General features: G+C 39.3%; 1 protein-coding gene across 3 annotated transcripts in view; it reads left to right on the forward strand.

Annotated features, from left to right (window-relative positions):
• The first annotated feature begins 5,204 nt into the window (after positions 1-5,204).
• The window catches only part of NDC1 (NDC1 transmembrane nucleoporin), a 54,508-nt gene continuing 33,211 nt past the window's right edge, over positions 5,205-26,501 (forward strand). For 2 of the 3 annotated variants that reach the window (XM_037043222.1, XM_037043223.1), the window contains exons 1-9: positions 5,997-6,371; positions 7,836-7,956; positions 11,185-11,286; positions 13,213-13,387; positions 15,168-15,306; positions 19,994-20,102; positions 22,948-22,999; positions 24,736-24,871; positions 25,678-25,770. In XM_037043222.1, the coding sequence (XP_036899117.1) occupies positions 6,006-6,371; positions 7,836-7,956; positions 11,185-11,286; positions 13,213-13,387; positions 15,168-15,306; positions 19,994-20,102; positions 22,948-22,999; positions 24,736-24,871; positions 25,678-25,770 (1,293 nt within the window). In that variant the 5' untranslated portion in view covers positions 5,997-6,005. Of the gene's footprint in view, positions 5,210-5,996; positions 6,372-7,835; positions 7,957-11,184; positions 11,287-13,212; positions 13,388-15,167; positions 15,307-19,993; positions 20,103-22,947; positions 23,000-24,735; positions 24,872-25,677; positions 25,771-26,501 lie in introns of those variants that run through there. The other variant, XM_037043224.1, reaches the window with a different exon arrangement.

Consider the following 26,501-nt stretch of genomic DNA (forward strand, 5'->3'; position numbering starts at 1 on the left):
GCATTCAGGGGAGAAACCAGTGACACCTCAAAGATATTTTTTAATACTTTGTATTCAAAATGCACACCATCTGGGAGGCTGAGCTTCTGCCAGGTCAGGATTGCCAGTTCCCTGCCGTTTGTTGTCTTCTTCAGTTCAGGAGTTCCCTGTGTATTTCTGAGTAGGCTACAAAGCACATTGGTACTTAAAAGGCCAACCAGACAGATGAAGAAAGATGCGCACAAATTCAGGTGATAGTGAGATTAAGGTCACCTTGGTAAACCTAGGGACATCATCTACAACAGAACTGGGTGACAAGATATCGCTACAAACCCCAGAATTCATGTAGGCGGAAACCACTGTCAGTTGCAAGACTTAGATGGTATAAGCAATTTTGTGGAAAGCAGAGGGAAGCAACAGGGTGTCTGAGAAATCTAAAAATAAGAGGACCTCAAGATAGCCAGCAAGGACTCCCCGGGAAGTGCAGAGGACCAATAGGAGAACAGCAGCAGGTACTGGGGCTGGGGGAGTTTTGTACAACCCAGTTTGCAGCTGGTAAGTGCTAGGGCTGTGAAGTAAGATCTGAAGAAGCTGGGGCAGTCCAGGTCTTGTCACCTCTTATACCAGACCAAGAGTCTTTCCAGAACACCAGAGAGAAAAAATCAGGAATGGAATACAAATAGGGTAGGGCAGGGATATCAGGAGCAAAGGAAACGGAAGTCCAGATGAGAGCGAGGCTGGGGAACAGAGCCAGGAGGTCTCAGAGCATCTGGAGCTGTATTTCTGAGTACTTCATGAAAATGCAGGAAAGGAAGCTGTCGCAGGGGTGTCCAACCTGCTGCTCATGGGCTGCCTGCAGCCCACGAATGCAGCCCAACACAAAATCATAAGTTTATTTAAAACATTATGAGATATTTTTGTGATTACGTGTCTCAATGTATTTAATGTGTGGCCAAAGACAACTCTTCTTCCAGTGTGGTCCAGAGACACTGAAAGGTTGGACACCCCTGCTTACAGAGCCTTGAATTTAGCAAAGCTCTCCCGGCTCACTCCTTCCACCTAAATGTGCAGAAAAACAATTTCATGTAAAAACAAGCAACTGAAAGGATTGCAAACAAATCTCATAACAAAGTTATTAAAAAAAATGAGAACAAGGAGCAGAATAACATTCCTAATGAATGAAAGCATTCCAGAAACACACGTCCACAAAACCAGATAAAAACTCTAATAATATTTCAGAATGAGCTAATGCAAATTAAAAAAATAGTACAAGATAAAAAAGCACATCAGAATTAAAAAGCAGAAGTTAGGTAATAAAACAGTAAAGAAGAGGAAAGAAAAGGGAAAACTTACTTCACAAAAGACTACACTGGAAGGAATATCGGGGTGACATAGCTGTTGCACAGTAGATAATGCCTTAAGGGAGTAAAAATTGAAAAGAAGAAAAGAATTTTAATTCTAGAATGAATAAGGAGAAATCAAAGAAAAAATGACAAATATAGAAGATAATCTAAAAAGTTCTAAAAGTGTATCATGCATGTCCTGGAAGAAAAAATAATAATATGAAAAAACTATAATAAACTTTTCCTGAAAAAAAATGAAAAAGACTTTGACTTCATATAGAAAGAACATACCTTATACCTGGAGATCTCAACCCAGAAGGTCAACATGGACACATTCTAGTAAAATTAGTGGATCTTAAAAAAATTTTTAATCCTCACCCGAGGACATGTTTTTATTGCTTTTTAGAGAAAAGGAGAGAGACATTAATGCAAGAGAGAAGCTTCAATTGGTTGCCTCTCATCCGCGCTCAAACTGAGGATTGTATGCGCCCTGACCTGAGACTGAACCTGCAACCTTAGTATGTGCCCGGACTGGAAACTCAACCAGCTGGGCCACATCTGCCAGGGCGTACAATTAGTGGAGTTTAAAGAAAAAGCGTTTGGAGTATCCAGGCTAAAAGACAAATTGACTTATAAGGAAAAGTCAGATTGCTTTTAGACTTTGATAATAGCACTGGTTTTGTGCATGTGAAATAAAAACATAGCATAGCGAACAAAAATGGAAAAAGAAGAGGGGGAACATTTACAAGGCAGAATAAGCTTGCTGATTGCCCTTTAGTTATTTGGTAAAAGAATATTGCTTCAAATCAGATACTGGGGGAGGAGGAAGGTATTAGGTAAATGCCATGTTGTTCATAAGAGAAATGACCTACAATAACTGCCCTCCCAAACAGAGGGGATTAAAGGTGTTACATAAATTAGAAAAAAATACAAACCTTTTTAAAGACTAAAAAAAAGGAGAGAGCAAGCAAATCGATCACACACTAAAAAACTATATTAGAAAGTTGAAACATTCCAATAGATGTGGGTGTGAATTCTTGCTTCACTTGAAGGGCAAGTGTGGGAATTAAATGTATATGATATGATTTCTAGTGTCCAAGATATAATAAATTAAAAAAAAAGATATACGTGTTCAACCAAAGCAAGATCTCTAGCCTTCTGAGCCAGGGAGGGAGGGCAAAACTGGGGCTTGAATACATGATTGGCCTCAAACTTTGCTCTTTCAGTACTGTGCTGTGCAAGGCAAGACATATCCACCAAATCACAGGTGGCAAAACAGGGCCGAATCTGGCCCTTCTCATTTTATCTGGCCTGGCACTTTGTTTCTACCTGGTGGCAGCACTGAGCTCCATGCCCCTAGTTAAGGAGTAGTTACATTTATACAGTCCTACAATTACATTCAGGCCTTTGAAGGCAACCGTGATGCTGATGTGACCCTCAGTGAAAATGAGTTTGACGTCTCTGCACTAAATGGTGGGAATATAGGAAGGAGAGATTGGACGGGAAAGGCTTCCTGGAAGACATGGCCCCTTGAAGATACAGAGAGTCCAGTTTAAGCAGAGGCAAGGGGGAATAAAAGCAAGTCATGTTGGTGAGGAGGTGAGGGGTCTGTTAGCAAGCCAGTTTTAGCTTCTTATGCCTGTACGATCCTTTCCCCAAGAACAACTTATAAACTAAAAACTGATAACCAGTTCTACGAGATACATTCGTTGAGAGTGTGGTTTAGGAGAGTGAGTGTCTAAAGGTGGGGCTTGTATACCAGAGGAAGATCCTGACAGCAGGGACTCTGCTCCAATGTACACCCCCACAGGGCTCAGCACTGTGCCTGGCCCATAATCATTGCTGAGTAACTGCTAGTGGGGTGAATTAATGAGGTAGCAACATAAACAAAGGTTTTCAAGGGCTTTGAAGCCCTCTTCATGAGACTGCATTTGTTGATTTACTCTTTGTGTCATACAGGATCGGTTAGGTTATTCTGCAATAATAAACAACCTCAAAACATCAGTAGTTTAAAGTGTTTTATTTCTTGCTCATGTTACAAGTCCATCACAGGTTAGCAGGGAAACTGTTCATTCTAATCACTCAGGTCCCTGGGGTCAGTGGAACGAACACCATCTCAAATATTGTTGGTCACTGTGCCAGGGGAACAGAGAGCTCTGAAGGGTCTAACAATGGCAAGTAAATCTCTCACCTATAGGACACTTATGCTGGCAATTTGTTGGCAGGCACAGTGACATGGTCATACTTAACTTTAAAGAGGGCCATAAAATGCCATCCCTTTATATGTCACGAAAGGAGAGAGCTGGAAATACTTGGTGAGCTGTATGAATGACTATCACCCTTGAAGGGTGGGTAATGGGGCTCAACTTAGACACATGGATAAAAAGACAAAAGAATGCACACTATTGTTCCTCTTTGTACAGTTTAGTGCACTAAGAGGTTGAGTTACTTACACTAACTTGCTATTAAACAGGAAGCTGATATTCAAATCTTCATGTGTCTGACTCTCCAAAATCTTTGCCTAATGCTTCCCAGGCACTTAAGTATTCATGTGAAAAACCTTTGATCCTGCCTCTTCCTTATATACTTGGAGACGAGGCACCTAGTACACTCAACTTTGTCCACGGGCTTCATTTTACTGTCTATCATAGGCAGAAAGTTAAATCAGGCTTTGTAAATAACCTAGGCCAGTTTAAAAGGGAGAAAAAGCCATTCCCGAAACCAGGGTTTCACACTTTGCTTCTACTATGTGGATATTCCCTTACTCTCTTTCCTTTGAATCTGATCCCCAAGAAACAGGCAGCAGAGGGCAGCCCCACCCAACAGCCCACTAAAGGAAAGCCTGGCTCCGGAGAAGGGGCTTCAAAGGAAGGAGGAGTTTGAGCCTTATTTTCAATTTGCTGACCCTTTCAAATTCTTCCCTAAGGTGTTTAGAGTTTGGTAAAATAACAACAACAACAACTTAGGTTTATCCTGAGAAATATGTGTTCTCCTGCCCTCTACCCCAGAAAATATCCATGTGTTTTGAATTTATTTATTTCTGTTTGACTCATCAAAATTCTGTTGCACAAGAGACTCTGGTTCTGTCCAGGTGTTCTTTCAAAATAAATGTCTTAATTACCTTTGGAAATGGCTAATCATATTTATCAAGAGTTAGCAGCCTTCTCTCTAGGAAGGACTGAATTTGACAGTACCCAGGTTACAGATGAAGAGAAAGAAGAGTTATTTGCCACCCCCCCTAATATTTTCCAAGCTGTAAGATACCCAGAACTATAGAATAAGTGAAGGTTTTGAAATGAAAACTTTAGGAAAATGATGACTCATTAACAATACTAGAATAATTTGAGAAGAAAAAATAATTCCCATGTCTCTGTATGATGTTGGGAAAGTAGTGGTTTAAAATGAGAGTTTAGCCCTGGCTGGTGTAGCTCAGTGGATTGAGCACAGGCCTGCGAACCAGAGGATTGTGGTTTGGTTCCCAGTCAGGGCACATGCCTGGGTTGCAGGCCGGTTCCCTGCAGGCCAACTCCCGGCAGAGGACGCACCAAAGGCAACCATACATTGATTTTAAAAAAAGTCTAGATTTTTCAGGGACTCCCATTATTTATATGTTAGATCTTCTTTGCCTATCTTTTTTTTTAAGGACTTTATTTATTTATTTTTAAGAGAGAGGGGAAGGGAGGGAGAAAGAGGGAGACAAACATCCCAGCCAGGGACCTGACCCACAACCCAGGCATGTGCACTGATGAGAATTGCACTGTTGGCCTTTCACTCTGCAGAGAGATGCCCAACCCACTGAGCCACACCAGTCAGTGTACTTGATCTACCTTTGTATTCCCAGTTTGTCCTGCAGTGCTTCAGACATGAGTGATATTAACTCTTTGGAGGTTAATATGATGCAATCTTAAAGCAACTCAGGAAACCATTATTAACAAACATTGCAGAGCAGTATGGGCGATCTCAATTTGTCTCTCTCCACTGAGTTTCTTCAGAGTAAATCACTGAATCTATGTTTGTCTTAGAGTACTGAATGTTGACTGTGGTATGTAATTGGGCATTAAAAGGTGTAGGCACTATGGCTCCAGGTATCTCACTGAGGCCGAATACAATCAAAGACTTCATTAAGTGGGACTTGGGCTGGTAAAAAGCTGTTTTCATCACTGGCAGGAAATTAATGATGATATTTATATAGCATTACTGTATCTTTACAACATCACTGGATGGCATCTTTATTTTTATCCTTATTTTATAGATGAAATAGAGGCTCACAGAGGGTCAATTATTCTCCTTAGCAAGTGGCAGAGCTGGATGGAACTAGAAACCAGATTTTACAAAACTAAACGCACCTTAAGGGAAAGAGAATTTTCCATTTCCGTAAAATTAGTGAGCACCTTTGTGGAGAGGGCCACACTATGCTTTGATTTCACTTTCAGGAGGTCATTAAAGCAAAATCCGGAGAAAGGAGGGCAAATCATTTTGGCAGATCTTTCTAACTGTAGAATTCCGATTGTACACTAACACTGTGGCTAGTATAGGCCTTATAAAAGACTACGAATCCCAGCAGGCCACAAGGCACCTTCAGGAAGACTTCCGCTCCCAACCTGCAGTACTTTGGACCTCTGATTCCCAGAATGCAACGCTCACCCTTGCTCCCAGAGGGCCTTCGAGCCTACAGTTCCCAGCATGCAGCGGCACCGCCCCCAATTTCTGGGGCCTCGCTGGACCCTGCTTCGGAGGGACCTTTTCGATACCAGAAGGCGAATTCTGGAGTCCAGGGCCGCTTTTGGACAAGTGTCTCCAGGGCAATTCTTGTCTGCTGGGCCTGTCCAGACGAAACCTCGAAGGAATGGATTGGGGCCTGGGCCGGGCTTCGCTCAGGCGGCGTTCGAGGCAGCCCCTACGGGGTCCTCCCGGGGCCTTCCTCCCTTTGAACCACAGTGGCGGGCGGGCTCACAGTGTCCAGCATCCCTCAAAGTAGGGGCCGCCATCACCATGGCCACGGTTGCGACTCAGCCCTGCGCCGGCGGGTCGCGGGACATCTTGTGGCGCGTGAGTGCTGCGCTCACTGTGGTGTGCGTTTGGCCGCTGCTGGGGTTCGGCTGGACTGACGGGCGCTGACAGCGCGTGCGTGCTGGGCGGGGAAGGAGCCGGCTCGAGTATAGTGGGGAGCGCGTGGGGAAGGGACCTCTTGCCGGGAGGCTCTTTGCGAGGTCGTAGGGGGGACATTGTGAGTGGAAGCTGATTACAGGATGGGAAGAATGTGCTAGGGAAAGCTGGATACAGGGAGTGTGCGTGCTGTGATGTCTTGAGTGCAAACTTGTTACGTGGTGACAGGGGAATTCAGAGTGGAAGCTAGTTAGAGTGGGAGGCAGACCTGGATGGGAATTAGGGCAGGGAATGGAGGAAGAACCTATGCAGGGGTGGTGTACCTAGTAGGCATACCTAAATAACTTGTTTATCCCTGGGATTAGAAGCGCGAAGAGTTGAAAAGAAGGTGAATGCGAGGCCTTAGCAGAGGCTGGGGTTAGGAACTAAGTAAGGAGGACAGGTATTCTTTGTTAAGTTAGAAGGAATGTGTGCACTCTGGGACGGACTGAGATGAGGAGATACTTTCTTGTTGAAGTTGAATACCCTGCCATTCTGTGCAGAGCAAAGAGAAATAGGAGTAATATCCCTTTAGACTACCATAACGGTATAATTCTCTACCCTGTATCCCAAACTACGAACTTTGGAGTCAAGTCTTACATAACCTTTACTACCTATATTATCAATCACCGACGTCGTGTAGATTGTGTTTCACAAATGTGGCTGCAATTATTCCCCCTTTTTTTCCTATTCTATTGCCACTGGCTACCTTCAGACTCTAATCTTTGGTTTGGGCAATTGCGGTGGATTGCCTCCTGTCCGGGTCTTGTCCCCTAGAATCCCTCTTCATCATAGCCACATTACATACACAAGGGTATTTTACCTTCCAAAGATAAATTCGATGGTCACTTTCGTGCTTAAAACCTTTCAGTCAGCAGTAAATCTTGTGCCTTTAATATGGTAGGCACTGGTGATACAGGCATGAAAACCATGTGTCAGTTGCCCAATAAGGAGTGTGTATCTCATCATTGTAAACAGCTACAGTGTACAGATGGTTCTTATAAAATGCATACAGCTTTTTAGATACTGACACATTTGCCAATTAAGCCTACAGTGTAAGTTGCTGTAAAAATGCAGTTGTAAAACTTAAAAGATACCTCCTTCTTTCCCCACTCCGGACTTTTAATGTGGCACCTGACTCCACTAATACAACCATCAGTTCACTGATATTACAAGATTCTGTAGTGGTATGCAAATTAGAGTATTAATGGTAATAACCATTACCATTAATATATATACCTGCATGGACTATGACCTGGGTGTAAATATTAGTAATTAACATCCTGTATGAAAAGATAGGATTTGCATAACTGAAATAGTTTAACTGACTTCATGAGTGGATGATTTTGTTGATTTTGTTTGTTACAGGTTTTGGGCTGGAGGATAGTTTCAAGTGTTGTCTGGTCAGTGCTGCTTCTACCCATCTGTACCACAGTATTTATAGTCTTAAGCAGCATTGATTTATTTCATCCTATACAGTGGCTGTCTGGTAAGTGATGTCCAGTTTGGGAAAACAAATTTGCAGTATCTACTTCTCAACATAAAAATTGCATTATATTTCAAATATACTTTCAGTTATTGCTTATGTTGACATAGGAAAACATTTGCGTTGAGGTAATCTTAAGGCATTCCCTTCCTAACTTAAACCACATTTTCATTATATAATAATAAGATTAGTAAACCTGCTAGACACTTTATTATCGCACGAACAAAAAAAATCATGGGAAGAGCACGTAAATGAAAACTTAATTTTGATTGTCTCTTTGATAGCTTTATTGAGATTGTCTTTTTAAAAAAGATTTTATTTATTTTTAGGGGGAGGGGAAAGGAGGGACAGAGAGAGGGAGAGAAACATCAATGTGTGGTTGCCTCTTGCACACCCCCCACTGGGGACCTGGCCTGCAACCCAGGCATATGTCCCAATGGGTCATCGAACCGGTCAACCCTTTGGTTCACAGGCCGGGACTCAATCCACTGAGCCATACCAGCCAGGGCTAAAATTGTCTTTTTAAAGAGAACGCTTCCTTTTACCTATTTAAAAATTGTTGATAGAAAATACAACATACCTTTAAAAACTGTGTAAAATTATGCATATTTCATTTCTGTATTATAGTTACTAAGAGAAAGATGAGGAGAAAAGGACAAAAGTTAAAAACTAAAGAACATAGACTTAAATGTGAGGATTGATGAGAAGTTTTCAGTTATTACTGTGAACTCTGTGGTAGGCACTGTGCTAACCACCTTAAGTAAGTTACCTCTTATTCTTCCTATAATTCTGTGTAATAAAGAGGTATTAACCCCCCTACTTTATAAATGAGGAAACTGAGGTTACAGTCTTTGGAGACACGCAGCTGATAAGTAACTGAACTAGGATTTGAACATTGGTCTTTGACTTCCAAGCCCATGTCTTCCCACTGTGCCACATTAGAATTTAAAAAAAAAAGAAAGAGAAATGTTGCCAGACTAAGTTTTGAAGTCTTTAAAGTCTTGCCTAAGGCTAAGAAACAAATACTCTCTTAATACTTTTTATATCCTCTCAACAACAATAACAAATTATTTTTTGCTTTGGAAAATGGGAAGTGTGTTCTTAATATTTCAGAAGAAAATGCCAATTTTCAGGGAGTTTGAAGCTTTACTTTGTGGCCTTTGGAGATAATTTCTGCTAAAGAATTAAAGACATGTTACATTTTTGTTGAGACATATCAATCACTTCTTGGATGGATCCCACAGGTCAGATGAAATTAAGCCATAGACTATAACCAAATGCAGGTCCAGCTGCCTGCTGCTTCAAAAGCCAATATTTAAGAGTTGAGAGGCAGGTGCTAATGTGAGGAAAGTGGTTTTATTTCGGGTGCCGGCAACATGGAAGATGCGAGACTCATGTCACAAAGCCCATCTCCCTGGGAAGATGGGGGACTCATTTCTCAAAGCCCCATCTCCTGGGAAGATGGGGACTCGCAGCTCTAAGTGCATCTCCACCTCTCAGTGGAGACAGAGGTCTTCATAGGGGGAGAGGGAAACGGAAACGGAACAAAGAGATGGAGGGGGAGGGGGTTGCAAAGTTCTCCCTGTGGAGATGAGCACAGTCCATTCCCGTGAGAAAAGTGATGGTCCGGTGGGCATCATCCTGATTTAATCATCCTGGTGTCACGTCATCTAACTTAATGTCATCCTGGCTCCATGGTCAAAGGTCAGCAAATCTGGAGCTGGAATGTCTGGAGGTTGGGGTCTGTCTTTTGAAGTTAGTTCTTATACAAACATACTGTTTTTCTATAAGCCAAATACTAGAGTCAGCATTTACGGAAACAATGTCAAAAAAGGGTAGGGTAGCTTACAGCTCTCCACTGTTAATGCCCACTGTTACAGAACCAGTGTAGGGATGCCAAGTGTTTTGGTAACTGCTTTGCCTGAATCTGCATTACTTACATTCTTTTGATCTTGGCTGTCTAGTCACAACACACCCACAGTGTTCAGTATTGTAATCTGGAGCCATTCTTAGTTGTTCAGAATTGGCACTCAAGATAAAAACTTTGCCATTTCATGGGCCAAGTGTTCTTTAATCCTAATAACAGTTTCTCTTCAATCTCATAAACTGGATTTGATTTATGCCTTTATTCTATCAAATGTTGCTTGTTCTCTTCAACTTTTGCTTCACAAAATCTTTACAGAGAAATTGTATTTTTTTTACTTATTTTAGTCACATGAATCAGTTTCTTTTTTTTTTTTTTAGCAGAGAACAATGCTTGGGTTTAATTGTGGATGCTCCATAAATGTTCACTAATTTAGTTAATGAATTATGCATTTAAAAATAATTTAAAAATTATTTTTGCATTAAAAAATGATTGGTTTCATTAAGAGGTAGTCTATTCAGTAAGCATATGTCCTTGCGGTTTTTATTTCTTTCGATCATGTTTTTAGGCATAACAAATACATATTTTAAAGTTTGTTATAGTTTTGAAATGGGTGATTGTTGAACTACTATAAAATGTCAGTGCATTGGTATTTAATGGGGATGTCCTGATTTTTTGTTTGTTTTTAAATTCAGCTAATTTGGATGATTTATTCTAACTCCAGAAATGATTCTTTTTTTTTTTTTTTAGCTATAGGGGCTAATCATATTTTTAAAGAGGATATCTGAAAAATATTTACTGATATTTACTTTGTTGGTATGTTACTAAATATGGTACTTCTCTGTTTCACATGATGAAATGTTTGCATATGGTAGTATTTTGTCTGATGTTAACATCTGAATCATTTGAAAGAAATTCTAATATAATTAGAAGGATCCAGAGCTTGGTCCAAATAAGTCTCATTGTAGTTCTTGAGTGGATGTTCCATAGGACCTGTCAGCAGTGTACGAGGACACTTTTTAAAAAAAAAATATTTTATTTACTTATTTTTAGAGAGAGGGGAAGGGACTGAGAAAGAGAGGGAGAGAAACATCAGTGTGTGCTTGCCTTTCATGTGCCCCTACTGGGGACCTGGCCAGCAACCCCGGCATGTTCCCTGACTGGGAATCGAACTGGCGACACTTTGGTTCGCAGGCTGGCACTCAATCCACTGAGCCATGCCAGCCAGGTTATAAGGATACTGTTAAAGAAAAGACAACTTGTAAAGTTAAAATTATACTTGTGGTTCAAACCCCTCTTCTATTGCAGGATACTGAGTATGACTACATGACTGAATGGGTCTTACTAACTCCTCTCTTGTATTTTAGATTCTTTCAATGATCTGTATAGTTCCCGTGTAATCTTTTATCTCCTGCTGCTGTCAGTGGTAATAATAATAATAAGTATTTTCAATGTGGAATTTTATAAAGGTAAGTTTTCAAAAGTTAATTACCTTAAAATAACTGAATTTATTTTATTAAGGGCAGACTCAATGTGTGTTGTATATGAGTGTGTGTAATAGAGGCTGTATTTTATGTACAAATGTGTACAGAATCATATGCTTTGAGTATCTTACCTTAAAATTTGAGTGCTAGTTTCTCTGTATGGGACAAACATAGGGTTTTATTTATGAGATACCTGGAGTAGTCAAATGCATGGAGACAGAATGCAGACTCGTGGTTGCCTGGGGTTTCGAGGAGGGGGGTCTGGGGAATTGTGGGGAATTGCTGTTTAACTGGGACAGAGTTCCAGTTGGGGAAACTGGGAAAGTGTGATGTGATGTTTGCACAATAGTGTACGTGTACTTCTGCCACAGAACTATACACTTAAAAAATGGATAAAATGATGAACTTTATTTTTATTTTGTATTTATTGATTTTAGAGAGAGGAAGGGAGAGGGAGGGAGAGAGAAAGAAAATAAACTTTGATTTGTTTTTCCACTGATTTGTGTATTCATTGGTTGATTCTTGTGTGCACACTGACCAGGGATTGAACCTGCAACCTTGGAGAATTGGGACAATGCGTAACCAAGTGAGCTACCCAGTCAGGGCTGAACCAGTAAACTTGAAGTGTATTTTACCACAAAAAAACTTAGGTCTTTTAATGGTTCACAGCTCGTGTTCAAGTTGTGATTTAGCCTATGTAAATATTATAAAAATAAAGCATTTATAGTGTATGAGATTAGGACCAGGTGATTTCTTAGGTCTTTCTCAAGTGTAAAGGTCTATAATTCTATATTTTCCAAAAAAAACTTAAAAATGTTGTGTTTTGCTTGGGAGAATCACATGTTAGATTCCAGAGAGTTTTTTTCCCCTCTCAGCTTGCCTCTCAGATTCCTTGAGTCTCTCCTTAAGATATAATAAGTTTTTTTCTGGCAGTACTTGTTTTGACTGTAACTCATTCCTCTTTTTAGCTCTTCCTCAGTTTCATGTTAGATATGGTATAAAGTTTCAAATCTAACTCTGGATTCACAATATGTACCCTTTTCCTTTGTTTTCCTAATCTTACTACTTGTTAATGGACCTTTTTTCTGTTCAAACCATGTACAGAACTCTTTGGCCTATTGCATGCATTCTTTCACAAGGCCCTTTGTGGGCTTTTCTAGTGAAGAGGGTGAGGAATAGCAGCGTCTTCCCCGAAGTGCAAAGCACCTAAGCCCTTTCCCTTCACACTTAATTCTCCACCCCCCTACCCCCCCCAACCTGTCCACCGTGAGTGTTACAAGAGGAGTACCTACAGAGGTAGGTTAGGAAACCCTGTTGTAGCTGTTTAAATGGCCAACATCCCTCACCTCACATCCACACTCACCACCCCCAGCTCTTGTCCAAAAAACTTTTTTGGATTATTAGGAAGGTAATGGAAATTCCCATAGAAATGTTTATTTTTGTATTCAGTGTTGTCAATATTTACTTAGTTCGTGGTTTTTCACAGATGGGCTATATGTTGCTAATTATCAAATGCTGAAAGAGAGGTAACTTGCTAGAGGGCAAGCACTGTCTTTTAAAAATAATTTATTTTTTATGGCACTTGGGAGATTGCCAGGGTAGGCACCATTTGAGCTATCAAGAATTTTAAAAAGAAATGAAAGATGTTACTCATATTCTCCTTAGATTTCATCGCTCCAGATTCTTTGGTTTTTCTTACTTTGTATATGCATCTCCTTGTATTTAATCTTTTCTCAAATTATTTTAACTTTAGAATTTTTTAACTAAGGATTTTTCTGCACTATATTTTGCGTTGACCCTGGGTTTCTTCCTGCCCTTTGAAGTATTTGTGCAAGGATGAGGGGGAATCATTTAGGTCCTCTGCTGTCACACGGCAGATTGTAAAGCCACACGGATGTGTTCTTTCTGCAGTTGTGCCTTCCGTCCCCTGCTCCAGACTGGCACTGGTGGGGAAGGTCGTCCATCCTCCGCAGCTTCTGCACTCGTTTGTTCACGCTGCGATGGGAATGATGGTGGCTTGGTGCGCTGCGGTGATGGCCAAGGGCCGGTACAGTTTCCTCGTGGTTCCCTGCACTCGTACTGAGAGGTAGTGTTAATTTTTTTCCTAAGAAATCCTGTTTAGTTACTTAGCCAAAGATGACTTATATAGTTTACTAGTTTAGGGAATTATTTGCTTTCTAGGCTCCTATAGAAGGGGCTTTTCTACATACATCAAATGTTTTATATTTTGAATTCAACGTTTTTTTAGAACCATTTGTCCTATGCACAGTCCTATATAGATGCTATTGGATTTATAAGAGTGATTCACACATAGGCTATTCAAACTCCATGAGAGTTGAGAACGAGAGAGGAATTAAGCTACAGACCCAAATGGATATATAGAGAAATAGCAATGTGTGAGAAATAAGCGGTACTAGGAAGAAAGTGAGATGTGCAGAAAAGACCTGTGGAGAGTTCAGAAAGCAGGGAAGTGGCATAGCTTCTTACAGGAGGTGGCATTTTTTTCTTCTAAATTTGTTTTTATTGAGGTATACAAGATGGGTGGGATGGGCAGTATCCCACTAGGGACATGTCCGTTCTAATCTTCCTGGTGCACTTGCTAGAATTTTTTCTTGGAGCTGCTGCTCTTGCTGCCAGCAGCTTTTTCTGTTCCACTATTGATGGGCTTTGTCCTTGGAAGAGAACGTCCTCTTTTTCTCGGACACACGCCTCTCACCTGCCGCTTCAGGATCACTAACTGGTTCGTCTTTGGGGAAAGACTCCTTCCTTTTGGAAAGACTTCCACTGCCAGCTGTTCCTTCACGATCACTGCTAACCAGCTCCTCCTTGGAAAAAGATTTTTTCCCTTTGGTTTGGAGAAAGCACAGACAGATAGGTGGGTCTTCTGTTTGATTTTTCTGAGGAGCCAAGGATGTGGCATTTATATTGGAGTTTGAAGGAAAGATAGTATGGGAAGAATGAAGAAAAAATTAAATAATTATAACTAACCCCTCCAGTAAAAATGCTTTCATTGAAATTTAAACAGTTCTTGAACATATAGCATTGATAAAAATTGCACATCATTCTGTGACTTTAAAAATAATTTAAAAAAGGCCTGGCTGCTGTGCCTCAATGGATTGAGTGCTGGCCTGTGAACCAAAGGGTCGCCTGTTGGATTCCCAGTCAGGGCACATGCCTGGATTACAGGCCAGGTCCCCAGTGGGGGGCACACGAGAGGCAACCACACATTGCTGTTTCTCTTTCTCCCTCTCTTTCCCTGTCTAAAAGTAAGTAAACAAAATCTTTAAAAAAAGAAAATCAAGTAAGATTACTGAAATAATCTTAAGTTCCCTATTCTCCACTGACTTTAAAACAATGTTCAAGAGTACTACTGAATATTTGATTTCTTTTTGTGCCCTAGCTACTATCATATAAGGCAGTTCCTGCCCCCCCCCCCGCCCCCATGATGCATTTTCTTTAGTGAGGAGGGTCCTCATGAGGGACCGCCCAGCTGTAAGAGATAACACAGACAGAAGCTCGAGTTGTGGCACCTCTGCCAGGTGTGCGGTGTATAGTTTATAGTTTCTCTCAGTGCGGGTGCAGTTTACCAGTTTGTAAGTAGCGTTGCTTACTATCGAAGGGACATTCTCCACTGTACCAGATTTCCAGAAGACAGAGCTAAAGAGTTAACTAAGGATCAAAATCTCATGTGTCAGGGAAAAGGGTTTTGTTAATCTTTTGTCCGTACTTACTTAAAACAAATCATTTTGCTAGAATTTGAGACATTTCTTAAGTAATTAAGTTAAACCTTTGTGTTAAATATTGAGCGTAAAACTGAGATATGTGTCCCTGACCGTTGAATTAATAACCTAACTTTTTCTTTTCAGCTTAGATGGCCCTACTGCACAAACCTGCTTAAATGAATATCATCTGTTTTTCCTACTTGCTGGAGCATTTATGGGCTATAGTTATAGCCTCCTTTATTTTATTAACAACATGGACTATCTTCCATTTCCCATCATACAGGTAAGCTATCATTTGACCATTACCTTACATCAGAATTTGGCATAGTTAAAATTGCCTTGGTGTATGTGTATATGACTGGCTTCATCTGATTAATTCAAGATTTGACCAGTGAAACTTAGGGCTTGAAACTTATGTCCTAAAAATGCCATTTGGAAAGGAGAGATTTGTTTTCCTGAGACTTGAGCATGTGTCTGAGAGCTGTAGCCACCTTTCCCGCTGCCGCTCTTAGAATTCCGCTTTACTCCGCTCTTTCCCTCCCTGCTAGGTCGTGGCAATTGCTGTGACCTAGCAGGGCTGGGGCAGGATGAGGATGTCACTCATGCAAAGTACCTCTGTGCAGCTGCCAGCTTTTTGAACCTAAGAACTTCATGAGCTTGAGGATGTGCAAGTAAGTATAGAATATGTCAGTTACTGTCTCAAATTCTCTTCAGAACAAAGCCTGATGTGTATGAATAAAATAGTTTCTGTTGGTTCAAGTGGGACAATTTGAACTACCTTTCAGTTAGGTTTTTTAAAGTCTACTAATTGGGCAGGTGCTATCTCAAATGCAGAACCACCACCTCTGGGAGGGAGAGGAGGAGATTGCTTGTGATTTCTCCCTGTGCCATCAAGGCTATCCCCAGCCTATTCCCAGTTTCCTGACTGTGCTGTTATTTGCTTCATTCCCAGTCTGGCTGGCTGAGGGCTAGGCTTTGGAGCAAACATATTAGAACCAGCATCTTCCCATTAGAACCCAGTTTGTTGAGAGAAGGATATGTAAACAAATTATATGTCATGAGAGTGTGAAGTATGAGTGTGGTGGATTAGGGTACTCTTGGTTTAACTAACCTTTTAACATGCCTGTGCTTGGGCATTCACTGGGACAATCTGATGAACGTACAACATACATCGAGGAGGTAGGGCACGCAGAGGGCCCTTAGCCCTCTGCAGTCTGTGAGCTTATAGATAAAAAGTCCTGTTTGGCGACTCTTCACAGCTCGTGAAGATGAATTAAAAGTAGAGTGTCAGCATGCACATGAACTAAGGTGGGGGAATGTGGGTGGGAGAGGGTGTGCAGGGTGGAGGGGAGTGAAGTGGGGAAACGGGACAACTGTAGTAGCGTAATCAATAAACTATATTAAAAAATAAAAAAGTAGAGTGTCAGCTTTGCCACCTCAAAGTTTCATGAGGAGAAAGACTTCAAAATTCTGTGTAGAAATATCCATGGTAAATTATCTTTGATCCATACATAATTAAGAATATAGAGAATGGAGAAAAGAAAATGTTAGAGGCAAGTAAGATAGCGTAAAACCTGTTGCTCCTCTTTGGGCCTCAGTTGGAAGTGGCCATTTATTTAACATCACGGAGGAGCAGTGGTGTGAACATAGGAGCAGTCCAGTAATTGACAGTTCTGATAAATTATTGATAAATTAAATCTGATAAATTATTACTACCATGTAATGTCATGTTTGTAAAATTTGACTGCTAAAGTTTTCTGTAATTTCTTTGGCTTCAGGTTTCACTTTGGCAGAATGTTGATTCTTAACATTTGGCCATTCAGTATTTGGCCAAAATCTGGGGGTGTCTCTTGTAACTGTGGGTGTACCGTGGTGCTTAGTCTGCCCAGTGGGTGCTGCTCCCTGAGAGGTGATGGTTGGTGTTGGAGGGGTTTCAGTGGGTGGGTGCAGTGGAGACAGGAGGCAAGATTTCGGTAAGTGAAGAGTAGTTGAAATGATGGCTTTTGTGCTTGGGACCATAAAGTTTGGGTCCATCAAGTTTGTAAGTATCTATGTTTACCTAGTTGGGTAATTTGGCCTCTTCAGAAAACAAAGGGAGAAGGAGGATACCATAGCTTCGCATTCTTTCATTAGTCCTAAGGGCATGGCATACAGTGTATGGCTGTTCCTTAGGCGTTTTAAGTTGCTAACTCAAGCAGGGTTGGTTTTCAGAAACTTGCAAGCTTGATGTGAGAAATCAAACCCATTTTTCTGAAACTCCATAAAGTGATATGATTGTTATAGCCATTTCTTTATTCATTCTTAATAGTTAGGCTGACCAGAGAAAGTTAGACCTTAAAATTTATTATTATTATCCTTATTTTTGGTGTTCCCTGTCACCTAGCTTCTCAAGAGTATAGTGGTGTTGTTTTTATAAACTATTCAGATACTATAGATAAAGTGAAAGGTCCTTGCCTATTCTGTGACCAGTCTCCATCCTTGCCTCAGAGATAGTGACTGGTTTAGTATATATTCTTCTTGACCCCCGACTGTACATTTATGTATCTGTAACATTATACATTTTGTGGGGTGAAGTTTCTGTAAGTAGTTTTATATTGTGCATAGTATTCAGTAACTACTTTTTAATGTAAAATATAAATTAATTTTAACCAATTTGAACTAGCCCATTTGATTTTTTCCATTAAATTTGCCTACACTACTAAAAGCAGTTGCATTGCCCTTATACAATTATTAACAATAGGCCTGGCTGGTGTAGCTCAGTGGATTGAGCACAAGCTGCAAATCAAAGGGTCGCTGGTTCGATTCCCAGTCAGGGCACATGTCTGGGTTGCAGGCCAGGTCCCCAGTGGGGGCCATGTGAAAGGCAACCACACATTGATATTTCTCTCTTTCGCTCTCCCTTCCTCTCTCTAAAAATAAATAAAATCTTAAAAAAAAATTGTAACTTAAAAAAAAGTATTAACAATAGGGAAAAGTGGAACATTAGCAGGAAGTAGAGGGCAAAGAAACGGATATACACCAAGATGGGGTTTGGCAAGCTCTAAGCCAGTGAGACTGTTTGAAAGTATTAAGTAAGATGAGACTGATAGAACCTGGCACGTACTAAATATTCAGTAAAGGGTAGCTCATAACCAAACCACATAAGAAACCCAGCAGGGAATTGAAAAACGCTTCAGTTTAGGAGCCTATCTACTGAAATGTCTACTTGCTTCCCTATCCTCTCTGTGCCCTGTGAGTAACGGTTAAAGCAAAGGATGCAGTAGTACAGAATAGTATGGAAACCGTGCTGGTTTTATTGGGGGCAGGGGTCAAAGGGAGAAGGTGCTAACACCCGGGTACTGCACAGAATCGTGCAGTTACACATCTTGCACTTGGCAAATGTTTGAATAAGCCAGTGTACTTGAAGTTGTATGGTGAGTGACCACGTACTCGTATGGGCTGCTTTTAGTACAGTACTGTAGGAGTCTGCAGACATAGTATGGAGATACAGCTTCCACCTGAGCACTAACAATTTTACTGTTCTTTAGCTTCTGAAAATACTTAAAGGATTGGCCGTAATATTATAATAAGCATGAAATAATATATGTGTTCTTTTACATATTATGTATTCATGTGTAGTATATATATTCTTTTATACATATAGGAATATCATAAGTACAAAAACCAGAAATTGGGAAGATTATCTATTGTTCATTAGGTTTCCTTAGATTTTTTTCTAATAATTTAAAAATATTTTTCATTGGCATTTTAGGGACAGGGATGGGGGAAGGTCAGACAGCTTGTGTTTAATAAGTGTAGTTTTTTTCAGGAAAGGTTGTATATTTTTCTTATTTGATTCTTTTATGTCAGTGATTTTCAGTCTTTTTCATCATCTCAAGGCACACGTCTCATGGTACACAGAGTTACTAAAAACTCTACGGCATACCCCAAAATATATTTTTTTGTTCACAGGACTGTGCTCAATCCACTGAGCTACACTAGCCAGGGCCCCCCCAAAATATATTTTTTGCCAACCTGATCAAAAATATAATTTTGATTTATTCACATCAGCCGGCTATTTTTTTTTTTTTTGCAATCTAAGTAAGGGAAAAGTGTGATTTTTTTTTTTTTTTTTGCAATCTAAGTAAGGGAAAAGAGGTCAGTGCCCCTGACTAAATAGTCAGGTATTGCATGTTTTAAAAATTCTTGCGGCACACTTGCTGAAAATCACTGACTTAGATTGATAGAATTGGAAGCTATCCACTAAGGAACCACGTAGCTGGTTCAGCCTTCTTATCTCGAAGATAAGTGGAGGAGACGTGACCTGCCCAGTGTTGTACATAAAGAGGAGAGAGCACTAGAACTCAGGTCCCCTGACTCCTAGGCTAGTGTCGTCTTCACTGCCTATTGTTTTTTTCTGAAAATAACGTGAAAAAATTGAGTGTGTACGCAATATATATTATCTTGAAGATTGCAGGCTCTGAAGCTAGCCTACCTGGATTAGAAATCTCAGATTTTCCTTTTTCTCTGTGGTAGTATTTGTTAAGTTATTTAACCTTTCTCTGCCTCCTTGATTTTCTCATCTGTAAATTGTGGATAATGATAGAATCTTCTTCATAGAATTCTTGTGAAGTTTAAATAGATTAATGTATGTAAAGTGCTTAGAATAGTACCTGCTAGGTGTTAAGCACCCAAAGAATGTTAAATGCTATTATTAGTATTATAATTTTCATACTTTATTCCCACAGTCCTTAGTATAGTTTGATATTGTAAATTTTCTTACTTCTGGTCTATATCAATGAGATGTTATAAATATTATCTATTTTAACATCAGAAATGATTGATAATTTGATTCTACAATAAAATGACCTTTATTTTTTATGCAATGATTGTAGTTTATATGTGAACTCTTACAGTTACGTGCTTGCTTTAGAATGGAGTAGAACCTCTGTTTGGGTGTATTACTCGATTCTGTTTTTCTTTTTCCACAGCAATACAAGTTCTTGCGCTTTAGGAGATCTTTGCCCTTACTAGTTAAACACAGTTGTATGGAATCACTGTTCCTGATTAGAAATTTCTGCATTGTGTATTATTTTCTTGGTAAGAATTTATGCTTTTTATAGTATATGTATTAGCATATAGCTCAGAAAATGTCAGTTACAAAGTCATTTTTTCTTGTTTTTGTATATTTCCTACATTTGTATATGTGTAATTAGCCTAATTGATTCATTATTTAGATTGTCAAAGAATATTTAATTAAGGGAAAATATTGTTAAAGAAAATGTAGAATCTACATACAGTGGGAATATCATTCAGCTTTAAAAAAAGGAGGAAATCCTGTCACATGCTACAACACGGCTGAGTCTCGGACATTATAGCACATGAAATAAGACAGTCACAAAAAGACATAGTATGTGGTTCCATGTGTATGAAGTGTCTAGTCAGTCCAGACTTTTAGAGACTGAAAGTAGGATCGGTGGCTGTGGGGGGCTGAGGGGAGGGAGAAAAGGGACGATGTTGCTCAGTGGGTGTGGAGCATCAGTGTTGCGAGATGAAAAAGCTCTGGAGATCTGGCGCACAGCAAGGCACGTACAGTGTGTGCCCACTTAAAAATGGTTAATATGATACAATTTTGTTATGTGTTTTTTGCCGCAAAAGTGTTTTTTAAAAAAGGAAAATACTGTATGTGATTTGGTTACTTTGGTTATCCATTACTCTGGATATAACATACTCCTTTTTATGAATTTATAACTTGGTATTAATACAACAGAAATAGCCTGTTGCTAAGGGAATTTATAGAATTTGTAGGATTTATTAGCATGAATTCAAATATAAAAATACAGCTTCTTTTTATTATTTTTATTTTTAGAGAGAGGGGAAGGGAAGGAGAAAGTGGGAGAGAAACATCAATGTGTGGTTGCCTCTCATGTGTCCCCCTATTGGAGACCTGGCCTGCATCTCACGCATGTGCCCTGACTGGGAATCAAACTGGCAACCCTTTGCTTCACAGGCTCATGCTCAATCCACTGAGCTACACCAGCCAGGGCAAACTATAGCTTCTTTAATATAATGAACAGTACAAGTTAGATGGAAAACATTAATCTCAGTAGTAACACATAATAATATAACTAAAATTTGATGTTCTAAAACAGTTTTCAGACTATAACTTTTTCTGATCCTATTTTATTCTGTGGATATAATTTCACAAAATTGTTCTCATTGTGGGTAGGCCATTTTGTTGTGTACTTTTTCCGTTGTAGTTTATATAATCCATTTGTCTACATAGTTTTCAAACATGGCATTCTAATGTTAATCCTTCACTGTATTAACCTACTACAAACAGCCTAGCTGTTCTCTCATACAGGCATACCTTGTTTTTTTAATGTGCTTCACTTTATTGCACTTCACAGGTGCAGTGTATTTTTTACAAATTAAAGGCAAGACCCTCCACTAGCAAACAGATTACGTCTTGCTTTATTGCAGTACTCCGGAGCACCGCAGTATCTCCGAGGTGTGCCTGCAGTTGTATGTTGGGCTGAAGTAGGGGCCATGTCAGGATTTCCATGGTCAGCTGTTTCTTCCCTTTCTTTTAAATTTTATTTCCAGTGTTACCACTTTTCATTTTTTTGTTGTACTTTGGGTTTTTTGGCCATTTTCCTCTTTCAGTTATTCATATTTGTAACATGTTATATGGTGATGCAGACTCTGGCCCATGGGGTCCGTGTGCTGTGGCTATGACGAACCAATTCACACCAACTACAGCAGTCCTGTGGAGAAACGGACGGCATGGCTGCTCTCTAAGTGAGAGAGGGGGCCCCCACCCCCGCCTGGACAGGCTTTTATTGCTTTTCTGGTTACATTACATCGAGGATGGTCCTCATGTTACTATGCACAGGTTCCCTTTAGGTGGTTACTCTTTACAGATAACAGAGGAGAGGAAGTTTCTAATTACTACAAAGAGAAAGGATATTTGCAAATGCAAAGGAAAAAGTGATTGAACTGGTTACACTCTATGCTTGGAAGGTTTGGCATAGATTTTATGAAGTACTTTGAAGATATGCAATAAACACTTGCTGCCTCAATTCTGGGTGAGGGAGTTTTAGCAAAAAGTAAGCCTCAAAGCAGCCTGGGTACAATGCAGGCCTGATTCCCCACGGGAAAACCGATTGGTGGGCTTGGTTCCTGTGTGCCGAGTGGCTCCCGGTTTTCCAAGTCAGGGGCTAGGCTACCTTTGCCATGCCATGCGGAATGGTTCCCTCTAATGTGGGGGTAACAGGGGAGACAAGGAGGCAACACAACTACATGCCTTGTCTGTGCCTGAACTAAATAACGTGAGTGACCAGTCACAGACATACTTTGAAAGAAGAGATGTGATTGGACATCAATCATGGTGTACATTCATTATCTACATACTGATTTGTGTACTGAAAAGGTAGAAGTACTGTATTGAGTTGCTGACAGTGAATATGCCATGGAAACTGAAATTTGAGTTGTCAGAGGACTGGTCTTAGTGAATAGATGACCATGGTAAGTGAAGTATGTACATACTGGAACTGCAAAGCAAGGATTGCCTGTAATTAGAAATTATTCTTTTTTCTTGCCCATTCCTAATCAGACAATCTAGCATTTAAACTGAGGTCTTGGTGTCTACTTGGCTGTGTCATTAAACTCATGTTTCAAAGCACGATTAAGGCCTGGCTGGTGTGGCTGGGTTGGGCATCAGCCCACCAACTGAAAGGTCACCAGTTTGATTCCCCATCAGGGCACATGCCTGGGTTGCAATTCCAGTCTCCAGTTGGAGTGGGTGCAGAATGCAGCCAATTGATCTTTCTCTCACATTATTGTTTCTCTCCTCTTTCTCCCTCCTTTCCCCTCTCTCTAAGCATGGTTAAGCTTTGCTTTTATAACTTTTTATACTCATAGCTTTGTATTTTCCCCCGCTTAGGCCATATTCCCAAAGCTTGGATTAGCACTGCTATGGACCTTCAAGTAGATGAGTAAGTGCTCTATGAGAAGTGTAATTGTAATTCTTCTTAGATGGTTTCATTCTTTTAGATGTTTGCTTCTTTCCAGGTGTTTCAGTTGGTTAGCCTTTAAGATTTTTAAAAATTGTATTCATTTTTGAATAAGTGTAGTTCACATAGTCAGAAATTCCAAAGATGTATAAAAGGGTATGTGGTGAAGAAGATTCCTTTTGCCCTTTGACACCCCAGTCACCCAGTTACTGTCCCCAGAAGTAATTCATTTTTTGTTAGATACAGCCCTTACATAAAAGTAGACTTCTTTAGTTGCACAGCATGCCTCTCTTTTGTTTTTTTTGCATTACTTAGTAGTAATTCTATGCAGTATTGTGCCAGACAGCTGCAGTGCTGTGGGCATTATTCTGACTTTGCCTGTGAGGATACCAAAATTGGTGAGTGTCATGTGACCAGTTGAAGGTCATGTATGGCAATCAGGTGTATTCCTGATGCACTCTGTACATAGTTAAAGGGTTAATCTTTATTGTGCAGATAAATGTAAATGTCTTTATTAGTGTTTGCTCCTTTAATTATTATTTCACTGTGAGACTTTTTGTATCATATATAGACTGCACTAGTTTTTGGGAGTGGGAACATTGGCATATATGGGTGTTTATGAGACATTATGGTTTCTTGAGTGTAGATGTCAATCTCTAATTTTTTTAAATTCCTAGGTAAAATTTAGTTTTGTCTTCTGATGAATTGCTAGATGTGAAACCAAATGCATGGGTCATGTATTATGTTAGCCCAGATTTTAAACTGGGTCAAATAGAAAAAGAAAAATAATAATGATAATTGACAGAAATTTAACAACACTTTTTTCCTCCTTTCACTTAAAAAATGTTTTGTTTCTATGTGACTGGTATTCTGTCCTTAATGTATGCTTGGTCCTCAGTAAATGTTTACTTAAAAGCTGAAAATAACTCCATTTATTGTGCCCACCACTCCACAAGTGAATGTCAAATACTATGCTGAGCTCTCCTAACATAAGGTGTTTTAAATCTCAAAATAGCCATTAGAGGTAGAACAAAGAGATTAGGCCTTCATTACCTGGATGAAGAAACTGAGAGGGGCATGGGCCAGGAAATTTGTGTAATCACAACACTTACAAATGGCAAAGTCAGAGGTTCAAATCCTTTTTCACAGTTGCTTGTTGTGTGATTGTAGGATCATGATGACTTCGCTAATTGAGCTGTTCAAGGTTTTGGTAAGATAGCATTTGTTTTATTTAGCGTTCCGATGAGAGTTTCTTAACTTATTTTAAAAGTAAAGATTTTTTAGTTAATACCATGTGCATTTAATTAGTAAGAAACTCTTCATAGAGCTGAAATGGGGCCCAGGAGAGGTGCTAGTTATGTCGAATGACTTTTAAGTGTCAAACTACAAAAGCAATAATAATAAACTTTTACTCGGCCTCCAGGGGTTGGCTTAGAGTCTTGGCATATTCTTCCTCCATAGTAAATGGCAGTGAAGGTTTTGAACACAAGGAGCTGTGCTCCAGTTTAGTCTGCTCTTCCCTTCAGGCTCCCTTGATGCTCCTTGTTAGAAGGTAGAAGGGAAAGACCTCCATAGGGTACAAAGTGAGAGGGGTCCATTACCATTATCATTATCATTTACAAATAGGATTTGTTTGTTTCTCGGTATTGAGCCTCAAGTCATTAAGTGCTTCAGTTGTGTTTCCCATGGTATTAAACAGTTAATTTCTGCTTTCATAGGCAATTTCATAGGCCTCTTGATACTGTGAGTGGCCTCTTGAATCTCTCATTACTCTACCACGTCTGGTTATGTGGAGTCTTTCTCCTGACGACTTGGTACATCTCATGGATACTCTTCAAAATCTATGCTACAGAGGTTAGTGCTGAGTTTTTGTTATTATGTTTGCATTTTGGAGGACACAAATTTATTTTTAGTAGAGCACTGATTAGCATGCTATTTTGCCCAAAGCCATTTTGGTAAACTGAGTTTTGGTTTTTCTTCTGAGACTTCATTAGGCATGTATCATTTATAACCATCAGTTACGTTGTTATTATTACTTTTTATTTTTATGAGGAACAGTGTTAGTATTCTTAATTGTTGGAAACTAAACTGAATGGATTGCTAGTGGTCTCTATTTACTATTAGCTTTATCTACTATCTAATTCTTTTCTGAAGGTTTTCCTTCCTTTCCCTTCTAGTATAAATACATACTGAATTTTTATGTGCTATTGACATAGATGCTATTAAAATCTTTAAATGTACGGCAATGAAATATTTGTTCTTTGAATGAAACTTAAAAAATTTATATTGAAGAAATGTTTTTTAATGAATGGGATTTACATTGTTTTTATCATCCAAGTGTTTGTTTTAGAAAATGAGTGTTTCTGTTTCATTTTACCATTTCTGTAAGTTTATGTCCTTTAGTGCCTTCAAAGAACCTTTGTTTCTTAAATTTGTTTCTATTATTGGAAGCCAGAGATCTAATAAAACTGTGAGAGTAACATTTTAGAAAGTAGTATGTTTGGTTATATATAACTCTAATACAACCTATTTTTTCAAGGAACACTGAAGATGTTAATTTGGTTGTATTGCCTCCGTTTCTAATTAATTTCCGTAAGTACTTTATGTAATAAAGTCATGAAAATACTCATTATCATAATCCTTTTGATTATATTTGATAGGCTCATCTGTTCCCTGTTCAGCCACCATTTGCAGAAGAGTCAGATGAATGCCTCCCAAAAGTTTTAAACAGCAGTCCTCCCCTCATTATAAAGGTACTAGAACTGTCCTTGTATCTCCACACAGTCACAGCTAACTTACCTTGTGGAAGGACTTAATATTTAGTATATTTAGGTATTTGAATATATGTTTTTGAGGGCCTAGACTATTCTGGTACTGGTATAAAATCACTTACATGCTACATTGAATGCAGTTCACTTTTTCACTTTTCTTTCCAAGTGACTAAAATGAAATATGTACTGCAATGCATGTGCACAAGTTAAGTTAATTCTATATTCGGGGTAGATATGAAAATATTTCCAAGCATGGTGTATGATATTCATTAGTTTTTCATAAACTCTTCATGGTAGCAGAACAAACCACTGCTAACTTTTTTTATCATTGGATCAGTATGTGTTTTTACTCCTGTACTCTTGTTGGCTGTTACGATCAAAGGTGGTGCTTGGTAGTGTGTAGACATTCAGCGACTCACTTAAGATACAAATAGTGATAATGACCTTAAAACAAAACTTAATAAAAGTTTAAAGTAGTTGCAATTAATTTATAAATCAAACTAAGTGAAAATAAATTTTAATTTAAATTGCATTTTGAAATTTTAAAGTAAATCTACACTATAAGTGATCCTGTGAAGTCATAGTATTAAAAAAGAATTGAAATAGTTAGAACCCACAGTTTTGATTGTACTCTGGAAGTTACAAATCAATAAGAAAATGAACCACTAAGGCTGTGATTACTTTTAAATATCAATTATGACTAGTTTAATAGA

This window comes from Sturnira hondurensis, unplaced genomic scaffold (genome assembly GCF_014824575.4).
Source record: "Sturnira hondurensis isolate 20B ecotype Veracruz unplaced genomic scaffold, ASM1482457v3 Scaffold0004068, whole genome shotgun sequence".
In the NCBI taxonomy this organism is placed as follows: domain Eukaryota; kingdom Metazoa; phylum Chordata; class Mammalia; order Chiroptera; family Phyllostomidae; genus Sturnira; species Sturnira hondurensis.